This window comes from Amia ocellicauda, chromosome 15, assembly GCF_036373705.1.
Source record: "Amia ocellicauda isolate fAmiCal2 chromosome 15, fAmiCal2.hap1, whole genome shotgun sequence".
NCBI lineage: Eukaryota > Metazoa > Chordata > Actinopteri > Amiiformes > Amiidae > Amia > Amia ocellicauda.
In genome coordinates, this window is record NC_089864.1 from 12,962,240 (window position 1) to 12,985,333 (window position 23,094).

Sequence of the window (23,094 nt, forward strand, 5' to 3'; positions counted from 1 at the left end):
GCACCACATACATGAGTATTAAAAGTGTTATTGAAAGCTGAAAATGTTGTACTTTTTACATCTATTCCTTCATTATTAGATCTGTACAATACCAAGGGAGTGAGATCAACATCTGCAGTGTTTTGTGGAACGCTTACTTTCTCAAGCGAGTATAGATCACACAACTCAACGATTACGTGTCAGCCTTGAATTTAATCAGTTTAGTCTGTAGTCATTCATTCATAAAGCCTTCGCAAACAATCTGCCTCCCCCATCCATTCTACATTCTTTCATAATGCACTTTTACAGTTTTTTTTTGGAAGGTCAAAGATGAAACCACAAATCCCTTTGAAAGCAAAACATAAGAATATGCATATACTAATCATTTATTTATTTTAAGGCTTCCCAATCCTTGAAGGCAGAAAAATAAAACTTCCGATACTCAATTTTAAAGAATAACCAAAATCAATAGGAATCTTGCCTATTTTTCCAGCAATTTAAAGAAAAACATTAAATCTTTTCATAAATCAATTCACAAATTCCCCCTCTCCAACAGCAATTTTGAAAATGCTGATTTTTGCTACACAGAAGCAAATATCTTCATGCATTACAGGGAGGTGCCAGCCGATTCTGATTCAGTCCTCCCGTTACCGTTCCCATCACTTGGCTTCCTGGAAACTTGAGCTCGGAGAAATTTAATCCATAACTTTCCCCACCTCTGCTTTAGGCTCTTAACCCTTGATAACTGCAATAGGCCTCAGTTTAATAGCTTTTTTACTAATTCCAGCATCATGGCAAGTGTTCACAACGTCAGTCACATTTTTGTATGATTCTGGCGCCTGTAGAAAAAAGGAAAATGCTATATGAAATCCAAGTATAGTCTTTGAAGTAATGTAATCATTCACGGTAACTAAAATGATAAGTATTCAATCAGTTCTTGCTGACATGTCGTTCACCTACCTCTTCCATAACAAGTTTAGGCGAGGCAACTCTTATGGCAATCCCCATATCCGAGAGTTTGTCCAAAACATCCTGGAAGTCCAAGTTACGGCGAGACTTTGCGCGGGACAGAGCTCGGCCCTGAAAGCAGAGAAACAGATCAGGGTTATTTTACATGCAATGTAGTCAGTGTTACTGCGAGAACCAGAGAAAATTACAGAAAGCAAGTTTGCAATGTTTCCAGTGGTTTGTTTGCCAAAGGTAATTTTAGCTCTTCTACGTGGGGACTTGATTCAAGTCTTCAAAATCATGAAAGGCATCGACCACATCAAACCAGAGGAGCTTTTCCAGATCAGCAGGGACACACGCACCCGGGGACACAAATGGAACGAGCACGATGGGTTGGATGACCTCCTCTCAATTGGACACTTTCTTATGTTAGACATCCATTTCCACCATTTATAAGTACTAAGATACCGCATCAGATTTTCATACTAATAAGTAATATACAGTGGTTCATATTTAATTGTTAAACACACTGATTAGTTGAATTTGAAGAAGTCACTGTGAGGAGTGTAAATATACCTTACTATACTACTTGTAAAATTAGAATCATAATTTTCTGCAGGGATTTCGTTATCCAGATTAATAAAACGGTGCATGAATCGGATAAAGCCTTACAGCCCCATGGCAGGTGGTGCCGAACGTCTCCGTCATGCCTTGTTCGGTGCCAGTCAGAACATAGCTGCAGGTGCCCATGGTGCCGCCGATAAGAACCGGCTGGCCAGTCAGCTGTTAGGGAGAGAGAAAAATTAGAATAGTGCCTGATCAATTACTCCTTGTAAATCTGAGAAAAATCGACTAAAACAATGTTATAGTGTATACATAGTTCGCACCCTTATAACCAAATGCTAATATTGGCTGACCTCCATTATCTATTTCACAGAGGAAATGGTTCCCAGGAGAGTCATTGTAACTCAATCCAGGAGGCTCTCCTGGGATCATACCTGGTAGTCTACGGCAATGAGGGGGTGGTGTGGGGGGAAGGCTCTGGTGGAGCCCTTTCTGTGCACCAGCAGGGTCTTCTGCTTGCCATCGACCATGTGCTCCTCCACCTTGGCGATGTTGTGGGAGACGTCGTAGATCACATGCATGTCCAGGTCATCGGGGGTGGTGGTGAACACTTTGGAAAAGGCCTGTGGCGGCAAACCATGACAATAAAACCAGAAAGAGTAGTTTTAGCTACAGTGGATGTACATGTAACGACTTGAGGAAGAACAGAATGTCCTTTTCTTACTTAACTATCATATTAAAGTCCATGATGGGGTCAAGACGACTACACACTACTGACACAAACTACAATTCACAATGACGGCCTACCTGTCTGGTTAAGAAGGTCATGGAGGAGCGGTTGACCCAGGCGTAGTTTCCGGCCGCTGCCATGCCCTTCAGGTAGTCCTGGCCCTCCTCGGAGGTGATCCGAGCGCAGGCAAGCTGCCGGTCATTCACAATAATCTTATCCCGCTTCATGGCCTTCTCCATGGCCACCAGGGCATCTAGAGCACACAAGGTCTTGAGTGGCATGACCATTAATCTCTATATTCACACGCTCAGAAAGAAAGTCTCCTGGAAACTAACAGGTTATCTATTTTACACATCTGTAATATAAGTGTAAAACCTCAGCAGGTTTTACCTGTTGCCACCTGATGCCCCAGTCCTCTGCTGCCACTGTGGATCATGACGCACACCTGCCCTTTGTGATCAATCCCCATCTTCTTGGCTGCATAGTCATTGTATATTTCATCCACTACCTGGATTTCAGCATAATGGTTCCCAGCACCAAGCGTCCCCAGCTGAAAGATGAAGGATACACATTTGTTTCAGACTCTAAAACACACAAATCATTCAGTCCCTTCTGCTTTCTGCCGGGCGGACGTACCTGCGGCAGGCCTCTCTTTTTGGCTTTGGACGAGACCTTGCTGGGGTCAGCCTGCAACATCCTACCGTACTCCTCACAGTGCTCCTTATCCTCTGCCCAGGCGTAGCCCTCTCTCAGGGACCAGTCCACCCCCATCTCCAGCGCCTCTTCCAGGTCCCTACACCACCAAAACAAAGTCTTCTTAAAGAATATTTTGCTGATGACAACTAAATGAGTGCTCCGCACCTGATTTCAGAGACTAAACTCACTAACCCCCCTCTGCAAGAACATCATGTCTGACACTATACTGACCACCGATCACACAAAACTGAAATAATGACAGCTCTGCATTCCTGACTAGCACAGTAAAGACCAGTGACGTGGCAGGAGTTATTCACGGCTTCTTACTTGGCTCCCATGGGGATGACTCCTTTGGAGCCCACGCCTACAGGTATGTGGTCAAACATGGCTTGAGCCAGCTGCTCCTTCACGGGCTGCACATCTCCCTCGTCCAGGTTTGTGCGCAGCAGACGGACACCACAGTTTATATCGAAGCCCACACCGCCTGTCCAACACAGCAATCAACCAGTCAAACTTGCCATAAATGTTGCATTGTGAACCAAACAAATACATGTATTTATTTCACTAAAATGGTCAAATGTTTCAGAAGGACCTTTCCACACCAATAAGACTGATTATTCAAGAGTTTGGAGCTGCAGATGTATAAAACACCAAAGATGTTTTGCCCATTGTGCCTTAGGATGATTTTACCTGGGGAAACCACAGAACTGGGATCATCCATGTCAAATGCAGCCATATTTCCAATCGCAAAGCCATAGCCAGAATGAACATCAGGAAGACCGATGGAACGCTGTGGGGCAGGTGAGGTTATATCACATGTCAGAGGTGGACATGAGGCAACACTATGAAGCCAGTCAAAAGCACAGATATGCTAGAGAGCTTTACCAAATTTCTTTGTAAAGAAGTCAAAGGAAAATACATTTTTTTTCTTTCAGGGGTCCGTCTACTGACATCTATTACTGCATATTACAGCTCCTGCATATCCTTAAATATTAGTACTGTGACACATTCATGCCGTTACGTGAAGCTCTGATACAGAGAAGCCTAAGCCCTGCAAAATGTTTCACCCTAAACAATTAATATGGCCAAAAAACTTTCAATTTACTCACAGATAAATAATTTTTGTTGCAGTCCAGCCAAAATTAGTATAAGAGTTTTTATAGAAAATAAAGTATACTTTAAGTAAGCGTTACTTGGGCCAGTGACTCACATGTACAATTCCAGGTAGAGCTGCAACATTTCCAATTTGCTTCATGGCTGGAAGAAATCCACCAAAGCCTGAAAGAAAGCAACTGAAATGTTATGGTTTGTCATCCTATATGCTCAAACACAATTAATATAAAAAGCCCTGTCTGATAGGTGACCTTTCTACTGTCAGCAAGTTATAGGAAAGACTAGGTGCCTTGAAAAACAAAAGCATTCTTATGATGCTAATTTCTTTAAAAAATATTAAAAATAAATTATTCGAATATGCAGTGATATTCGTGACACAACAAAAAATGCTTTATCCTAACCTTTTTATGGATAAATAATAATGATTGAATTACTCTAAGTTGCTTTTGAACTAAACATTTAATTGTGTCACCTTGGATTAAAGGTATTTTAATGATAACAACAATAGAGTTATCAATTAGCTTGTATGGAAGATTCCTTGAAACAGATTTGTTACAAGTCACACAGCTGCATATATATTACAGTGGTTTTTGTAGAGAAGGTATCCTATTTCAGGTAATTTTCTTACACATTTAAAAAACTTTAAACCTGTGTCTAATATACTGACCCAATCTATCCAAAATCAGAATCTAATTTTTATTTCAGAGACATTTGCCGATTTAACAAGGCACACCCTACACCCACCAAGCACACACAAATATTTGAAATTTGTTTAAAAATGTATTTAACTGATGGATGGGGATACTTGTATGTACTCCGCTAATGTACTCATCTGCTTCTCTTGCACTAACTGATGCATTCAGAAATGAATAATTTAACAATTTCTAAAATAGCCCACCCCACCTCCTCCACGGCAGGCATTTCGTAGCTCTTCAAAGATCAGTTTCTCCAGGGGATCATTGACATAAAAGACACCTTCCACCTGCACAAACAACACACCCTGGATGAGTCACAGAGCAAAAGTCCCCACTTCCCATTGTGATCAGTCCCTTTCACCAAATACAAATGGCAGGGCATGTTCAGATTCAAAATAAAACACAAAAAACAAGTTAATTCTTAAATAATGTACCAGTCTTCCAGTTGGCACCAAAGATGTCGTTACCATTAACAAGAACAGGCCAATAATAATAATAATACTTCAGAACACAGTACAAGTCATTCAAGCTAAACATGAACTTATAACGACATGCTTGGCCTTCAGTTTGGCACCGATGGTGTCCAGTAGGCAAGAGGCCCTTCACAATACAGCATTAATACACATTTACAGATTTCAAGAGAGACACTATAAAATGTTCAGAAAACAATGTCAAATAGTTGAATGTTTTGTGAGAAATCAATCACAAAACATGTTTTAAACTCTGACACCCATGTTATGCAAATAAGAGTTTTAATAGCCGGAACTGCCAATAATTCAAACACAACTAAAATAATCTCTAGATAATTGAAATGTTATTGTAAACATATTGCGTTTTGTTCTGATTTTCGTAACCGAGTTTCCACATCCACGTCCACGGTTACAAAGCTATACTATAGCATAGTCTGATTTTTTTTTTTTTTTTTTTTTTTTTTTTGAATATACGATTTATTTCACCTGCATGTTTGGGACAAACCCTTTCCGGATACGCCAGCAGTTGTTGTGGATTTTATCCAAGTACTGTAACTCGTCATTATAGCTCCGACTCATTTTCGTTATATTTCACGAATAAAAGATTTGACGACTATAAGAATAATGTTAACCTAACGTCACTATCCAACACGCAGCTGCACACAGAAACTACGGGTCCCGGCGAGATCTAAATATACACTCACGACGTCGCGCAATTAAAAAACGCGCGTTCATTTTTAATTTTTACTGTGGTATCTCCTTCGATTACATAACGCATCCATTATTTTCCCAGGATACATGCTTTATTTTAGCCAGTGCCCGATTGCCAAGAATCCTTCAGATCAACCACAACTTCTCCATAAAAGTAAATCTGGAAAGTTGCATTTCCTATCAGGTCTGTTTGTTCCTCTTTACATCCCGTAGTTGAAATACTGAAAGCTGTCACTGGGGTGTTCTCAAATTAGTTTCTTCTTCAACAGGACTGAGGTTATGGGTTTTAGGTTATAAAACTGAGAACTGTTGTAAAATATTACACATAATAATAAACGACTACAAATTCTTTATATCCTAAGGATGAGACATCGCCTTAATACCGACTCAACAGTAAGTACATAGCTAGTAGCAGAGCTTTTATAAAGTTATCACACAATTTAGCACAAAGCACAACTGGTAAATCATTTGTTTTATGATTGCTGTTAATACTAGCAAGCCTAGCATTAAACCAGTTGATCTGCGTTTTACTGGTTAATGCATGCTATTGATGTGTCTGTGTTTGTACCACTGGCTCAGGTAGCTGAGTACGCTCTTGAGTTTGTGTCTGGCCCATATGATTCATGTGTACGAAAGTGAAAGCAGATGTAGCTGACCTGCACGCCTCGGCTCAAGTTTGTTTTCACGCCTGTGGTTGTAAGAAGATATTGGGGTCATTTAAATGGAAAACACAAATTGCTTTTCCAACCATTGATTGAATGTAGCGGCCCTGCAGTTACACATTGGTATAAATAAGTGGTTTGGAAGTGGCACCTCTGCTGAATAGGTGGACATGCATATTGTGTATTTAATCATATATCTATAAAGTAAAATATCACAGCAGGCTGTGCAGGGCCATGATACTGTTGGAAGGCTTTTTTTTTCTTTCTCTTCAATATTTACGTTTTCTAAGTATTGCAATGACGTCTGGTAAAAAGACATCCGGGTCATATATATATATATGTGTGCAATGCAATCCCTAATGCAATGCAATGAGCTAAACGTTTCAAATCAACTGTTCTCGTTGGAAAAATGTCAAATGGTCCCACACAAATGAATGTGTTGATGGCAGTAGTTAACACTGCGTCACTGCTGCTCCTGTTTGCACAGCTGCTCCCTGCGACACACTGAGGCATGAAGCTGCGAGTGAGACTGAACAAACAGTCCAGCCGCCTGGAGCTGGAGGGGGACCAGCCCTCACTGACGGAGCTGGCCATCCAAGTGAAGGAAATCATATTGCCCTCCTATGGATACAGGTTGAGATCCAAACTACTTGTAATTTGTATTATGTTTTCCAATGCTTTTTTCAATCTGTGGCACAAAATGGTGATTTCAGACCAGAGCCTTGCACTTGACACTTGTTTGAGTGTGATGTTTAAATGCTCTCCTGTACACTGGTTTGTAATTATGCTCGAAGTGTTTTCATCTGTCCTTCCTTCAGGCCAGCGTTACAAGTGATCTAAATGCTGCTGTGTTTCCTTTGTAGCCCAGACACCGAGTTCACCCTCTCCCTCAATGGTAAAGAGCCCCTCGTTGACTCTGGGCAGACCCTGGCATCGTGCGGCATCGTGTCGGGGGACTTGGTGTGTGTGATCCTGTCACAGGACCCTCCGATTCCCAGCCCCGCTCCAGTCGGGAGCTCCAGTGGTCCGGTGGTGGGGAAGCAGCATGGGGAGAAGAGCACCTCTGGTTCCCCAGGAGCCCAGCAGGTGTCTACAGTGAGTACTTTGCTGCACAGAGCAGTGTGACCTGAGTACAGAGCTGAGTCCTGAGGTTTTGACATCTCCATTTAATTAGCACCGTATTTATCTACATTAGCACTGTTTTTATAGTACTACTATTATGAATTATAATGGTGAACATGGTGAAATAGGGAGTTTGGTGCACTGTGTGTTGTACAGGAAGGCCCCCATGACAGTCAGACGGGAACGAGGGCAGAGGAAGCCCAGCGGGAGGCCGAGGCAGGGTCCTTCATTCCCGAACCCATGCTCTGCAGTGAGGCCGAGGACGGGAAGGTGCCTCACTCTCTGGAGATGCTTTTCCATGGGGCTCAGTGCAGCAGCCCCAGCGACGCACTGATGGAGGCCGTGCATCTGATTATGCTGGAGACAGGATACGTGTCGCAGGTAAATTAGTCACATTTCAAATGAATGCTACATCCCAGCCTGCACGGCAGCTTGCTTTGATATTTACTACACTGTAAACTAATTTGAGATCCGACAGACCAAGAAAAATGATGCCAGCCTTTCTAGAAAAGAAGGATAAGATAAGACAGAAGTTTCTTAGTTTTGTGGCATAAATGTCACAACTGCCACAGGGTAAAACCAATCTAGAATGTGTAGCCATTAAGTGATGTGTTTGTGGTGTGTTGTCCAGTGCCCTGATGTGAGAGCTGGGGAGATGCCTGCTGGGTGGAGGGCTGCCGGAGGGCTTTACAGGCTGCACTACACACACCCCTTCTGTGACCACAGCCTGGCCATGCTAGTGGCTGTACTGATGGGAGACACACTTGTCATCAATGGTACCTTATATTTATCTTTGTATTTGTATGTTCCTGTGATCTGAAGTTTTGTTATTGATTGTCATCAGCTGGTCTATAAAAACAGTTGATGCTAGGCTTAATAGTCCTTTGGATTATGATGTATACATATTGATTTGAAATAATTTAAGTGGACCTTTTTGTTGAATTCGTTTAAAATCCAAACGGAAATTAAATGTATATTTTTTTATGTTTGGCTCTTTCCGTTTGAATCGCAAGATCTAGTGGGTGATTTATGGTGTAACTCCATAGATAGTCTTTAGAAGCGAAGTCTTACACAATTCTTTCTAAGCTATTTGCAAAATCAGGTGACTGATGTTGTATATTTATAGATATTTACAGTGGTTTACAGTACTGGGCAAAGCAAGGAGCAACGAGAGAAGCTACAGTTGTTTGTCAAGTGATATAATGTTAGTATAATGTGGGTGAGACCAATCGATATACAGTGGATGAATGGAGATTGCTAGTATTGCCATTTATAACTTTTGAAGGCTTTTCAGGCGATTTGACCTTTTAATTGTGCTTGCTTCTTTCCAGCCACTCTGAAGATAAATGAAGTAGTTGACAACGTGAGGAAAATCCAGCTTAAGCCCTCTTCCTATGTGACAGATTCATGGTGTGGTACGTGTTCCTGGTAATACAGTAAGTCAGTGTGTCTACAAATGGTAATAGACCTGAAGAAAGGGAGCCATCTACTGCCCTCCAAATCTTTCAAAAGAAGCACAAAGGAGAGACAAATAGGAGGTTGTCAGTTGCTGATGAGTGCAACTTCACTAGGTACTATTTATTTTAACAGAGGTGCGTCTGTGAAGCAGAGAGTGAGGAATTATGCAGCTCTTAATGCAAAATTAAATCTGATCGTGATTTCTAAAGTTCTTCAGGACACAAAATGCCTCCTGTTCCCAAATATCACATTTTGGCATTGCCTTAAATGTTGAATTAAAGAAACTTCATGTTTACTTGCAGTTGCTCAGTTCTATCATTTGTTGACCCAGGGGAAAGTCCTGCAGATGTGTACAAGGACCTGAAGAAGCTATCCCGTATTTTCAAGGATCAGCTTGTTTACCCTCTGATTGCATCAGCCAGACAAGGTGAGTATCTTTAGGTTGAATTTTAAATGTTTTACAGCAGTACCTACTTTGTAGCTTATCCCAGTGATGCAAACTATTCTCACAGAAAAAGCAAAACCCAGAAAAGGAATTTGTCATAATAATCATCTGATATCACATTTGGATAGACCGCATCTTTAGTGAAGGAGAATCTGCAATATGACTTGGCATTTTGTTCAGTGAACCCAGAAGTCTATTGTGTCACAAAATGGCGTGGATCCGTTCACACAACCTTAAAATAAGGCTGATGAGCAGGAGTGGATTGTTTTTCCCTCTCAAGATTACCATTTATCTTTTGATGTCAGTAGGGCCTTTATGCCTATTTCAAAGAGGATATTGTTTATTCACTTGTCGCTTTGATATTGCCTCACATGAGCTGGGGATGGTTGAATGTGTCTCTCTCTCTCTCTCTCTGTGCATGTTGTCCAGCCATGAACCTCCCAGCAGTGTTTGGGCTCACAGTGCTCCCTCCCGAGCTGCTGCTTCGTGTCTTGCGTCTCCTGGACATGCGGTCCGTGGTGACCCTGTCGGCTGTGAGCAGAGACCTCCACACAGCGACCGCCGATCCCACTCTGTGGAGGTTCCTGTACCAGCGCGATTTCAGAGGTGAACGCCGGCGGGAGTATGATGAGTCATGCTGTGCTAAAAGAAGAGAAAATGAGAGGGGGGGGGGAGTGACGGTGTAATGGGATGTTTCATGTGATGTAGATCTTGTATACGTCGACACTGGGTGCTGGATATGTCGTGCTTTTCTACTTCATTGATAGTGCATGGGAAATCCAGAAGAGGGTGAAACTGTTTCAGTGTTGAAGTATATTACGAGGGAATCCAGTACAACCTCTTCCTGCTTCATTACCCTCGGAAGAATGATTTAAGTCACAAAAAGCAGGTTCAGTGTAACACTAGTTTCTTTGGGCTTCTTTCACTACAAAATGGTTCTTTTTTAACACTAGATTCAACCAGCAGACCAAGAGAAACTGACTGGAAGGAAGTAAGTAACACATTTCAGACCAAACCCAATGGTTTTTCTTCTCGTTCCCATTTCCAGTATTTTTTTATAACACTTTTTTATGTTTTCTGTGACCGTAAATAAGATAACTATTTCAATAAGTGCCTGATGACATACCATTATTTTAGTTTTTCAAATTCAATTGATATCTATAATACTTGGCATGCTGTCAGCTGATGGACATTTGGAAATAGTCTGCTAGACCTAGAGCACTAAGGCACTTGGTATAATGTATTTATTTTTACTCCACTATTTTAATTTCCTATGTTTTGCGTTACAATTCAAGGGGAAATTTAAGACTAGTAAAACAATTCTCGTTTCCTGCAGCTCTACAAAAGGAGACGCCAGAGGGAAGCAACCCGTGTGCGCCGCACTGTCGTTTACCCACCAGTCCCCTCCCACCCATTTCCATTCCAGCCTCTGCCATTTCACCCCTTTCCCTTTGGTCCCAACCCGCCCTACCCCCCGGGCATCATCGGGGGAGAGTATGACCAGAGGCCGGGGCTGCCCTCTCTCATGCCCCGGCCACGTTTTGATCCCCTCGGGCCACAGCCAGGGCAAGACCCGCTGACTGGTGGCTCTGTCGGTCGACGGTCCCTGAGACCTTCGGGCAGCCGCTCATCGGACATCCGCCGAGGGTTTATTTGAATCTTTGTTCGAGGCTTTCTTCTGCTTGCAGACCAGCGGTGGAGCACCTCAGTTGGTCCAGGCTTTTCCACAGAACTTAACAGATGGTCAGGACCAACTGTGAATGCTTTACTTACTTATTTTAAGCAGCTGGTTTATGTGATTTTTTTTTTGCAGTCCATTTCTATTAAGAACATTTGGGACAGATTATGCAACAGCTTATAAGCAGAAAGAACATAAGCAATAAAAAAGTCAATGGTAATTTGTCAACACACTGAAGGGTGTGAACCCAGCCAAGCAATGTCTTCCTTTCTGCTACGAGGTGACCTTCTTGTGGTGTAGTGATCGATGTGGTACAGAGATAAGAGAGTCTCGGTTCTCTATTTACAGCTGACGGCACAGGATGAGCATGACTTTGTGAAGTACTTGGATATGCTCATTATCACCAGGCACTTAACTAACTAAATAAAAACTGATTCATCAGCTGTCATCTCATAATGTGGTTTGCTTTCTGTTTTTCTTTAGTGTGGATTCATTTAAAAGGTTCTGAATCTGATCCAAGAGCATTAGGAGCCATTTAACTAAACCATTCTCAACTTTTTAGAAGCACAGGATGATTGTAGTTCACACCACTAAAACAATGCCTGTATTTAGAATAGGAGAACTAATGACAGCTGCGACATGACACACCACTGACATTCACACTTTACTCCCCACAACACTAGAGATGGACAACTGACTGCATTTACAGTCCTGCCATGACTTCTCATTTGCATACATCATTGTATCATCTGGCTATGATCTGTATTCTGCAGCCTGACACATCCGAGTAGAAGGGCAGCTTGTATGTTACAGCACCTCAGGATTTGTAGCCATCCTTCCTTTTGCAAGCAAAGGTGAGGAAGAATTGTGTGTATGTTTTGGAGTAAAGCACCACATAGTGTAGGATTTTAATACATCAAACAAGTATTTATCTGCAAAACAACAAACCCATTTTAAAATCACAAAAACATGCATGAGAGACACACCATTTCAAAATGGCAGCTATCATTGGTGCAGGGGCCGTGTATCTCCAGCAGCTCCAAGAGTGCTGCGTGAGACAACAGCCTAATAGAAAAAAAAAAAAAAAAACTTTAGCAAATGCAAGCAAACCAAGATTACAGGGACATTACAGAAAGTAAAAAAAACAACAAAAGCCAAGGTGCTGTATGCTGCTATATTTGAGAAGGTCATCTTTTGAATTTCAGAACTGTCCAGGTTCAGCTCGTTCATGTAAACGTTATGCCGCTCAAAGGATTCCAGACAGTTGCTTGTGTAAAGCTAGTTTAGCAGTGGACATTCATCTTTTGCAAGTCCAATGATGTGTCATGGTCTTAAAACCTGCTCACAGTTACCGAAATGATCATTCACTGCTTTTAGAGCAGGCTGAGTGTATGTGATTCACTTACACAAGAAACAGGTCTGCTTTTGAGATTGTGGTCACAAAAGCAGAACTGCAATCTCCTTTGTTCTTAAGAGAATTTTTTCTGGAAAATATCCCCTAATACATGCTGCTATATAACAGAGGGTTTATTAAACCAATTTGTGTTAAGACCAAAGTCCAGTAAATCTATTCATTGTGTATGCTTTACATGGTTTTAGAACTTGATGTAAGAAAATGAAAAACTGTTGGAACTCATTGGACAATGGATTACAATAGTTCATCAGTATTCTTAGTAGCTCAGAACCTGCATGCAGATGCAAGCTTAACATTTGGAACACAAGGGCACAGGCAGGTTTCACTCAGTAATACATTTCAGACTTAGTACTGAGCAATGGCCACCATTTAATTACAAAAGAAAGTAACTGAACCAATATCAATAGTGCAATACAAATCCCCCCCCCAAAAAAAAAAAACAAAAAAAAACCACAGTAAATCAAGGGTATTTTGCAATGAGTGTCTAGTTGAAGACTTTGATGACAATAAGGGTGCCATGAAACAAGGCAGTGGTTTATAAAGATGAACATTGAAGAAGAAGAAGTTCAGCAATGATTCAAACAATTACCCACTTAAATGAAATCAAAATCAAACAGCAGCTTCAACACCTTTCCCTTCCTCACTCTCATAGGTATTAAACCTCACAGACTATAAATCAGAAGTACAACACTAGTTATACAGAAGTCTCAGGTCAGACATTTTATCATGTGCTATTTTACCATAGCAGCAGACTTGGTCACTCAAGGCTTCGGTCTTGTGAACTGATGGTATACGATCCGTAGGTTGATATTCAAGTCACCTCAGATGGAGACCATTTTTTCCCCTATTGTGAAGAAGTGCTAGGATCTAGAAATTGGTGGGGTGTGAAGACAACCAAAGCCTCCACCGCAGAACTATTTTAAACCCCAAGATCAGCATAAGCAGGATCACTTCATCACCAGGAACACTGTTTTTCAAGTCAATAGAGGGATCAGCAAGCATCCACTGCCCATGTGGGGGCATACTTTCTACCATTTGAACTACCACTTAATATTCAAAATCTTATATTGATTCAGAACTACTCCACTTGAAGTCAAACTTAAATCTTAGGAACCCAGTGTGAAGTATATTGTCACATACATTGCAAGGATATATTATCCCAATTTTACAGACCACTGTAATTGACATTTCGGTCAGACTGGATTTCTAAGGGTTAAACTTACCAGGATGAAGTTCCATGACCAGCCAACATTACCAAACTGCTAGTCATCCATAGAAAGGTTCAGCTACGTTTGCAATATGGCTTGACAAATGGTTCCTCCCACTTAATTTATTCACAAAACCGAGGCATTCATGAATGATTAATAAAAATAAACAAATGACATATCTCCATCTGTACATACACAAGGTCAAATACCCAAAAAAAACAGAACACTCTTCATAAGCAGAAAAGAGCATTCCCACCTCTAGGTCATGATGTTAGTCTCCTCCACTGACCCCCGCTTCTTCACAGCAGAAGAAAGATGTGATCTACTCGTGGCATTTATCATTTTCTCATGGAAGCTGAAATACATAAAAGATCATTTATAACCCTGACCTTGCCTTATGAAGTATACCATTTTAATCACCAGGCTTGATAGTTATTCTTTATCCAAAGTAATCTTCTCCATCACCCCAAACTCTAGATGTGATTTTCAGCAAACTTAGTCCATCTTAGAGTCACAGCTGCAAGCTCCATCGACACTGCTCTTTCCCCAAGGGTCATATGTATGTATAAAGAAACTTACATCGACTCAAATACCCCCATGGCAATGGCAAGAACGAGCAGAAAAAACAGCAGGACACTCGTAGTGACGGTGACAACAATCCCACCTCCACTTCGGTATCCAATCCACGTGTCAATTTCATCAGGGTTGAGACCTATAAACAAAAAACACAACAAAAAAGTCTCTTTTCACATTTCCCCTCGGACGCATGGCCAAAATATGTTGAAGTCTAATTTCAGGACAATCTTTGAATGTCAACAAATCAAGCAATTTAATACTTTTATTAAAATCCAAAACTAAAAGCTTGTATTCAGAATAAAAAATAAAATAAAAAAATCAAAGTTTGATCTGGAAAACGAAAAACTATGGCCATTGGTAAGAATTCTTGATTGAAATTCCGTAACTTTGCATCCTATTTTCCAAGTTCCAGTCACGCTGTATCCTTATTCTCAAGGCCTGAGCAAGGTAAATACACCCACTGATGCCATTTTCCTCGAAGGCAGCAACATTCAGATCAATTACATGCACGCAGATTCTTAAATCGGCAGATCAGACATGTTATGAAACATTACCATGAAACCAATGTTCACACATATGAAGGGATATGAACCCTCATCTGCTATAGCAGCAGATGTAAGGGAGTTAGTCAGGTGACGGAGTGGTGGACTGAGGAGTCACAATATGCTCCAAGGCCATTCGTGAGGTAAATATACAGTGAAGGCTTCCAAACAAGAGATCATAGAGAGCTGAGTTTATCTCCAAATCTTCAACAGAGGAAGTGTAACTAACATAAAAGCTTTCCATACACTCGCAGAAGCGATCAGTTCACAGAGGAATGATTCCTTAGGTTGGAACTGCATCATCGGGTCACCCAATCACAACCACTAAACACATGTATACAGCTTTTGGTCTGATCTCTTAATCGTCAAGCTTTACCTTAACTCGAGGCAATTATGTTAACTGCCATAATCTGCAGAGAAAGTGCAGGAACCTTTTTCTTTGGGCGAAAAAAAAAAAAAAAAAAAAAGCGAAAGGATATCCATATCATACAGCTGTGCTAATCAGTCACATTTCGTTTCAAATAATGAACACCCTACCTTTTCCCGTTTGCACTGGCTCTGACCATTCAGTGTCTGCTATGGTTGCATTTCCGTCAAAAAGCAAATATTTAAACCTGCAAGGACATTTAAAAAGAGAATATCTGGAAGTACATGTGGCAGACTAGATTCCTTCAGATCAAAGTGTGACAATAGAAAAGAAAATCCCCTATACAAGTGAAATGCCACCTGATAAGTACTAATAATACTTGTAATATTAGTCCTCTATCCCTGCTAGATAGCACTTCACAGTTTTATTATGCTTCTCACGTTTTTGATTGTTTTCCTCCTTGCTCCCTTTCCCGTAGCCCTTGTCAGTGACCCTACATCTTGACAGCACTTAGCTTTCACCGTCCAGGATGTAGGAAATCGCTTACTGTACTTGTGTAAATTGTAAATTGGAATTTGTAAAATGTATTTTGAATGGCTATGTTTTAGCTAAATTGAATTTGTAATGATTGATGCCTTGTACTTAACTGTATTTTTGCACTTATGTTGTAAGTCGCCCTAGATAAGGGCGTCTGCCAAGAAATAAAAATAATAATAAGTCACAATGGCATAATGGAGTAAGAGTTAAATGGCTGAATAAAAACAGACTGCAGCAGAAAATTATTCCCATATACAGTCCAGAAAACAGATTCTAGATCTCTGCACTGCAATATAAAAAAAAAGCTATCGTCACACATAAGCCAATATATATGCTTTGTTGTCACCTGTATGCGGAGTCCACAGAAAGCGGCCCATTACAATCTTTCTTTTCCACTAGCTCTCTTGCACAGTTCGAGTCGTTTCCAATTTGGACCAAGTACTGGTTTAAAATCTTATCAACCTTGGTGCGGGTGGACAGGTCTGCCGGTTTTGGGAGAGAAGTACAGTTGGGGACATTGAAAGATGTAGCCTTGTATGGAATCTCCTTCCCTCCGTTCGTCTCTTTGTATGTTTTCCCAGTATCAAAGGTATTGGTAGCTGAAGGGTTAAGAGGGAAACATTCAGTTGGACCAAGAAAAAGTTCAATCTTCCAGTTTGCAAACTCAACTAAGTCACAGGTCTTTGCACTAGAAAATGGAATAAACTTACCTGCCAAACTCTGGATAACATAGACATCAATTTTCATTTTACTGGTTGGTTTCAGACTGTCAAAGACACAAAAGGGCTTTTGCAGAGATACTGTGTTTTGTGTGGGGTTTAACCAGGTCAGCTTGGGAGACACCATTACTGGCTTAACTTTGAATGTTTTTGCTGAAAATCAAACAGAGTTTAGCATTATCTTGAGGCTCAGGTTGACATGAGTGAAGTGTTGAGCAAACAAATTCATACAAGCATGCAAGCCAGGTTGTGTGTCACTTCACATCATTTGTCATTACACAAGTGAAAGAGAGCCAAGCAGGTGGGTCGCTTCTTTACCTTGCAAAACAAATAAAACAGAAGCATGCGTTTATAGGTGTACAGGCAAGCCTTGTTCAAATTCACACCACTACCTCATTTTCTAAGGGAAGGGAAGGGACTGGGTTTTTTTTTCCCTCTCATGCTAACTCTTTCCAAACTAAAGTATCGTACAGTCTTGCTCCTCTGCTGAATATTAAAGCTGTGGATGAGCGGAGGGATGCAAAAATGTGCGTTTCAGCTGGAACCAAATAAGTGCACAGCTGGTGAGGTTTCCAGGAAAATGTGCGTTTCAATGAAGCCGGTTATTATTAGCACGGTGTGCTCCGATCTGGACAGAAAGACACTGACCTGACATCCCCAGCTGCAGAAAACAAGCAAACACACAACTGAGCATCATGGTAACAGATCAAATAACGCCCAACCTTAGAGAAGACGAATACGCATGTATATTTAAAAATATCGCACAGATTAATAATTAAAAACGAGGAAAAAAACTAGTACAATTAACCAAAAATCACGTGTCAACTGCACCGCATCCAACCCTAAAAAAATAAATAAATCTGTTGCTCACATAAAGAAGGGTTTTGTATTAGAAAGGCGCTGACCAATAGTAATATAACACACAGCACAGGTGCAACAGATAAAGACAGATTTGAAGTGATATTGACCAATTATCTCGGCAAGGATCAGGGGATTATCCGAGATGGAATATGAACATAATATGAACAACACTACAATTAAAGAATATAATGTATACATGTATTATATATATATATATATATATTAATATATATATATTAATCTTATAATTGTAAAACGTGATGGTCGAATCTGCTACTGTAAATTAATGAATATAGACTATTTATTTTAAATTTGTTTATTTATTTATATTATTATTTAAAAATTCCTTGCTATTATACTACGGCAACTAACCTATTTAAGTTTAAATACTATTCCTGATGCATAGTACTACTACTTAACCTATACAGTTCTACTTCTACATCGATTGCAAACTATCACTGATATTAATCTGTATCAGTAGAAGTTGAAGAGGAGGAGAGAAAGAAGAAGAGGTTATTGATTCAGGAAAGGTTAAGCTTGAGATGATGCGAGTGCATCCAGGAGGAGATAGCAGAGAGACAGAAGAGATGCGAGAGGGGATGAGAGGGTCAGAAGAGGGAGAAGAACAGTTTGCGGGGTTATTGGCAGAGAGTGGATGAAAGTAAGACCTGTTGGCTGAAGAGAGTGAGGAGGAGAAAGTAGAAAGAACAGAGCAGTAGAGGTCGAGGGCAGCGGGGAGTTTGGGCCATTTCTTTTCAGCAGAATGCAGACTGGATCTGGATGAGTGGGGGATGGAGGTGATCTAGGGCAGAGGAGGGGAGGGATATAAGAACATAAGAACATAAGAAAGTTTACAAACGAGAGGAGGCCATTCGACCCATCGTGCTCATTTGGTGTCCATTGATAACTAAGTGATCCAAGGATCCTATCCAGTCTATTTTTAAATGTTCCCACATTTTCAGCTTCAACCACATCACTGGGGAGTTTGTTCAGATTGTGACGCCTCTCTGTGTGAAGAAGTGTCTCCTGTTTTCTGTCTTGAATGCCTTGAAGCCCAATTTCCATTTGTGTCCCCCCTCCTCTGGATTGATGTGGTTGATGCCATCATTATTTTGAAGACTTGGATCAAGTCCCCACGTAGTCTCCTCTGTTCCAGGGTGAAAAGGTTCAGGTCCTCAGTCTCTCAGCAGGACTTTCCCTTCAGACCTGGAATAAGTCTGGTTGCTCTCCTCTGAACTGCCTCTAGAGCAGCGATATCTTTCTTGAAGTGTGGAGCCCAGAACTGTCCACAGTATCCAGATGAGCTCTAACTAGTGCATTGTACAGTCTGAACATCACTGCCCTTGTGCTCAATTCTACACTTTTGACAATATACCCTGACACTCTGTTTGCCTTTTGTATTGCTTCCCCACATTGTTTGGATGAGGAAAGTGAGGAGTCCACATAGACTCCTAGGTCTTTCTCATGTTACTTCATGTAGTTCTGTTCCTCCCATAATGTAATTATAGTGGACATTTTTGTTACCTGCATGTATTACCTTGCACTTGTCCACATTGAATTTCATGTGCCGGGTGTCAGCCCACAACTGAATAATATCTAAGTCCCTTTGAATAGCCTGTGCTGTTGGATGGGCAGGACGAGTTGTGAAAGGGCAGAGAGAATGAAGGGAGGAGGAAAAGGTGGAAGTAGCACAGTCGACAGATAGATGGACAAAGCAGTCAATAGGAGGTAAGAGAATGAGAGCAGCGGAGATAGGGGTGGAGGGGAGAGAGAGCGGAGGTCCATCGAAAAGTGATGGTAGGAGTGGGTGGGGCGGAGAGAGATGGGAGTGAAAGGGAGAATGAGATGAGATGTCCAGGGGGGTCACAGAGAGAAGCAGCCTCTGGAGACAATGAGGTCTAGCCTGCAGCCTGCCTTGTGAGTAGGGGATGATGGAGAAAGTGTGAAAGAGGGGAAGAAATCTAGCAGATTGGGAGGGGTTGGAGAGATGGATATTGAAGTTTCCAAGGAGAAGGAGTAAAGAAGAAGTCCAGATCATCCAGAAAGGTAGTGAGGAGACCAAGGGAATCATGAAGAACCAGTAGGAAAAGGTGACAAGGAGAGTTCAACCTCATGGAAGAGAAGAGAAGGAGACAGCAGACAGACAAGGAGAATGGGACAGGACAGAGAGAGGACAGGGCAGCAGGGGTTGTTGAGTTCTCAAGGGAGAGCCATGTTTCAGTGAGAGCAGCCATTAGAGGGAAACTTCCAATACTGTGATTTGTATGCAGCAAGTCCCTTCAATTGATAAAGTCAACAGAAATGCAGTTGTAAAATAACGCAATAATAATAAAAGCTGCTTTAATGGGAGCACATAAAACACAAACTGATAAAATATACTTTGTGCTTCCATAGGTCTTTTGTGAATCAGTCAAATATGATTAAGTTCTGTAGTTATCAACCCAGGGTCCCCACTCTTTGAGCAACCCTAGAATATATTCAACAAAATAAATAGTAATAATAATAATAATAATAATAATAATAATAATAATAATAATAATAATAATAATAATAATAATAACAGTACAACAGTGAAATGTATACAAAGCCAAAGTGATCAAGTGTATGATTGTTTCTTCATTGTTACTTCTGCACATATCTATCTCTCAGTGCTGTAATGAGCATAGAGTGGTTAGTAAATCCATTAAAAAACAGACACTGAAACAGTAAAGCCAGATATATGAGTTGTTTTTAAGGTTCCCAGAGACAAAGATTCTAAAGTAGAATAAAGTAAATTAAATCTGCGTTTCAGAATCTTTCAGTGCAATTCCAGGTGTCTGAGAATGATTTATTCTATATAGTGTGTAGCATCACGTTCTTATTTTAGAGCATGACATCACAAGGGCTGATGGGAATGGCTAATGTGCCTAAAGCAGAGAGTGACATTTGGCTAGAGGACTACACAGACCTTGCAGCTCCCAGCTCCACAAAAAGTGAAATGGATGGAGGAAGAAGAACTCTAGCTTACTGGCTGGGCACCAATTGGGAGGAACTGAGAAATACTGGCATTGTACTGCCTTTAAATGTTATTTTGTTTTTGCAGTAAATGTCAAGTCTAACAGATGGAAAATATAATGCTAGTAAACAACCTTTAGACGTATGTGTTTTATAGATGTTCGTCTTGCACAAAGCCAATGCCCAGAGACCACAATGAGTCCTTCCAACTGGAAGTCCCTGTCTCTGGCTTTCCCTGGACACCCCACAGGGGTCATACTACTGAATTAGCAGAAGCCCCACCAGTGGTGTGTTATTTTCTGATCAGAAATTGATTGATTGATTGACCAACTCGAGTAACAAATCATTGTTGAGGCTGAAGCTAAATAGATCATTAATAGTAATAAATAGATAAATAAGTACTTTAGAAGAGGTTTAAATATAAAGGTACAACTTATTTGAAATTGCAAAACACTTATATGAAACTGGAGCTTGCACAACATATGCACTAAGTATATTCACTTTTGACCACAGTTAAACAGTCAGTTAGACACTATAAATACAGTATTTTTTGCATTGTATTGCAAGACCCAATTGTTTTAGTACAAATACATGACACACACACACATGACTTTGAACTGGCAGTGGGTTAGATTAAGATTTCAGTGGGATGGCGTTCTTGCTGTACAGAGGTTATTCCTGTTGGTAAGTCCCTGCAGGACTGAGCAGGCAGCATACAAGCTATTCTTTTGCTCAGACTAGTCTGGCTTTGCTTCCTGAACTCAGTATGAGACTACAGATGTGGGGGTAGTTTAAATAAAACACAAACACACACAGTGGAGGAAAGATGTACGGCTGATGAACTTATCAGCACACAGCATTTCAGCTTCCAATTGAAAAATAGTACAAGGTTATAATAAATAATTTTTCAATTTTCCAAATGAGGTGAATTAACCTGATATTATTTATGTTTGACAACAATTGCAGTAATGTGTAAAAGTGTTTACATTTGCAGTAGATTACTTAACTCAGTGTTTCAATAATACGTGTGTGTGTGTGTGTGTATATATATATATATATATATATATATATATATATATATATATGCATCTGCTGCTGAAACCACAGTGGTTGTTCTCAGATCCGGACTTAAATTATTAGGCAATTATGCTTGTCTAAATGTATTTTTTTAGTTAATGAAATAGGACTCAGCACTCGGCAAAATACAAAATATTACGAAAACTATTGTTAGTTTGCATTTAGTGATTGGTGGAAGTAATCCCACGACCACGCTGTAATAGTTATGCAAAGTAAAGGCAATGAACACAAAACCGCTCCATTTGATTTTCTAATAGACACTCAGTTTGCAAATTGGACTTTAATGGATTCCACAAACTTTTTTCGACATAAGCAAATGAAAATGTTAAACCATGTATGACCATTAACAACATACTTTCTGTATGAATACTATATAATACCTTTTCCCCCGAAAGAAACAATACTCAGATTTAGTCTTCTGTAGGACATTAAAACAAGATTGGCATTCTCAGAAAACGGCAGTCCTGACATAAAATATGAAAAAAATATGAAGTAAATACAGGGATCCGCAAAACCGGTCGTGTTGGTTTGTCTTCCAGCTGAGATCTTAATTGCTTAATTGAATCCTTAATGGAACTATAACAATGCAACATAAGGCTCAGTTACGTAATTAAAAGCTCGCTTGGAACAAAAAGCAGCAGGGCAGGGCGTTTGGAGCAGCGGTCCACTGTATTTGCATGTCGGGAGCACACGTCAGGAGCACACGTTTGGAGCAGCGGTCCACTGTATTTGCATGTCAGGAGCACACGTCAGGAGCACACGTTTGGAGCAGCGGTCCACTGTATTTGCATGTCAGGAGCACACGTCAGGAGCACACGTTTGGAGCAGCGGTCCACTGTATTTGCATGTCAGGAGCACACGTCAGGAGCACACGTTTGGAGCAGCGGTCCACTGTATTTGCATGTCGGGAGCAGCGCCGCTGCGTCTGTAAGCCCCTCCTGCGGTCGCTGTTGCAGGAAGTGTGCGGGACTGGCAGCTGCGGCGCGGCTGCGGAAGTGAGATCTGCGGGAAGCGCCGCGCCGCCTCTGAGGCAGGACTGTCCTCTCCTCCGGACATCATGACCGCTGGACGAGCGGCTTAGCCCTGCGGAGACGAGCGACTGCCCGCAAGAGAAGTAGTAATATCTTTTACCGCGGGGGGATCTCCCGTCTCCCGTCTCCCTTCCCCGCTGTCCCCCTCCCACCCCTCCGCCCCACACCTCGTCTCCTCCGCCCGGGCGATTTCGGCGAAGCAGCCCCTGACATGAGCTCAGTGTGGGGATGGCATCGTTTAAGAGTTACTGTAAGACCGAGCCCGAGGAGGAGGATGGGGATCTGGACCAGTCCCTGCAGCAGATGCTCAAAGCCATAGCCGATGAAAGAAACCGGCTGAATGTCAGGCAGGAGCTCAGTGGGCTGGGTGAGTTGTGGTTTTCATTCCGTGCAAATAAAGCCAATTAAATGAAAAAGCCTGGTTTTGCATATTGAATCCGCAAATGCATGTGCTTATTGCAGGACTCGTGGTGTGCATTGCAGTGTAATACATGGCA

The 23,094-nt window shown here is 41.2% G+C and overlaps 4 protein-coding genes across 6 annotated transcripts in view; 2 read left to right on the plus strand and 2 right to left on the minus strand.

Moving 5' to 3' along the window:
• Window positions 1–172: 172 nt before the first annotated feature.
• Window positions 173–5,900, minus strand: rtcb (RNA 2',3'-cyclic phosphate and 5'-OH ligase). Its single transcript, XM_066724454.1, has 12 exons — window positions 5,682–5,900; window positions 4,934–5,012; window positions 4,128–4,195; window positions 3,608–3,707; window positions 3,245–3,401; window positions 2,858–3,014; window positions 2,612–2,771; window positions 2,299–2,474; window positions 1,926–2,114; window positions 1,600–1,710; window positions 940–1,059; window positions 173–818 (listed from the first exon to the last, which is right to left on the minus strand). The coding sequence occupies exons 1-12, from the start codon at window positions 5,772–5,774 to the stop codon at window positions 711–713; spliced, it is 1,518 nt and encodes a 505-aa protein (XP_066580551.1). The 5' UTR covers window positions 5,775–5,900; the 3' UTR covers window positions 173–710.
• Window positions 5,901–6,114: 214 nt separating this feature from the next.
• fbxo7 (F-box protein 7) lies at window positions 6,115–11,727 on the plus strand. The gene is made up of 10 exons (XM_066724456.1): window positions 6,115–6,299; window positions 7,056–7,201; window positions 7,432–7,663; window positions 7,847–8,071; window positions 8,322–8,466; window positions 9,022–9,105; window positions 9,480–9,575; window positions 10,023–10,199; window positions 10,547–10,584; window positions 10,930–11,727. Exons 2-10 carry the CDS (start codon window positions 7,080–7,082, stop codon window positions 11,248–11,250), a joined length of 1,440 nt encoding a protein of 479 aa, XP_066580553.1. The 5' UTR covers window positions 6,115–6,299; window positions 7,056–7,079; the 3' UTR covers window positions 11,251–11,727.
• Window positions 11,728–11,896: 169 nt separating this feature from the next.
• On the minus strand, window positions 11,897–17,494 carry LOC136771897 (uroplakin-3a). Of its 2 annotated transcripts, XM_066724458.1 has the most exons (7): window positions 17,283–17,494; window positions 16,626–16,787; window positions 16,262–16,514; window positions 15,549–15,625; window positions 14,473–14,605; window positions 14,150–14,248; window positions 11,897–12,336 (listed from the first exon to the last, which is right to left on the minus strand). In XM_066724458.1, exons 1-6 carry the CDS (start codon window positions 17,329–17,331, stop codon window positions 14,152–14,154), a joined length of 771 nt encoding a protein of 256 aa, XP_066580555.1. In that variant the 5' UTR covers window positions 17,332–17,494; the 3' UTR covers window positions 11,897–12,336; window positions 14,150–14,151. The 2 variants fall into 2 exon arrangements, with proteins under 2 accessions (XP_066580555.1, XP_066580554.1); XM_066724457.1 differs by having other exon boundaries at window positions 11,897–14,248.
• Window positions 17,495–22,369: 4,875 nt separating this feature from the next.
• The window catches only part of kiaa0930, a 32,285-nt gene continuing 31,560 nt past the window's right edge, over window positions 22,370–23,094 (plus strand). Inside the window, exon 1 of one of the 2 annotated variants that reach the window (XM_066724459.1) lies at window positions 22,370–22,964. In XM_066724459.1, the coding sequence (XP_066580556.1) occupies window positions 22,826–22,964 (139 nt within the window). In that variant the 5' untranslated portion in view covers window positions 22,370–22,825. The remainder of the gene's footprint in view (window positions 22,965–23,094) is intronic. The other variant, XM_066724460.1, reaches the window with a different exon arrangement.

What these genes read in the sequence shown, in the direction of transcription:
- fbxo7 (XM_066724456.1), top strand. Translation starts at nt 7,080, where the DNA reads ATGAAGCTGCGAGTGAGACTGAACAAACAGTCCAGCCGCCTGGAGCTG. An exon ending in GAGCCCAGCAGGTGTCTACA is followed by an intron (nt 7,664 to 7,846) that starts GTGAGTACTTTG and finishes TGTGTTGTACAG; the next exon opens with GAAGGCCCCCATGACAGTCA. An exon ending in GAGAAACTGACTGGAAGGAA is followed by an intron (nt 10,585 to 10,929) that starts GTAAGTAACACA and finishes CGTTTCCTGCAG; the next exon opens with CTCTACAAAAGGAGACGCCA.
- LOC136771897 (XM_066724458.1), bottom strand. Translation starts at nt 17,331, where the DNA reads ATGATGCTCAGTTGTGTGTTTGCTTGTTTTCTGCAGCTGGGGATGTCA. An exon ending in GCCAGTGCAAACGGGAAAAG is followed by an intron (nt 14,606 to 15,548) that starts GTAGGGTGTTCA and finishes TTTTGTTTATAG; the next exon opens with GTCTCAACCCTGATGAAATT. An exon ending in ATGGGGGTATTTGAGTCGAT is followed by an intron (nt 14,249 to 14,472) that starts GTAAGTTTCTTT and finishes TATGTATTTCAG; the next exon opens with CTTCCATGAGAAAATGATAA.
- rtcb (XM_066724454.1), bottom strand. Translation starts at nt 5,774, where the DNA reads ATGAGTCGGAGCTATAATGACGAGTTACAGTACTTGGATAAAATCCAC. An exon ending in AAAAGAGAGGCCTGCCGCAG is followed by an intron (nt 2,772 to 2,857) that starts GTACGTCCGCCC and finishes TTCATCTTTCAG; the next exon opens with CTGGGGACGCTTGGTGCTGG. An exon ending in CTAAACTTGTTATGGAAGAG is followed by an intron (nt 819 to 939) that starts GTAGGTGAACGA and finishes TTTTTTCTACAG; the next exon opens with GCGCCAGAATCATACAAAAA.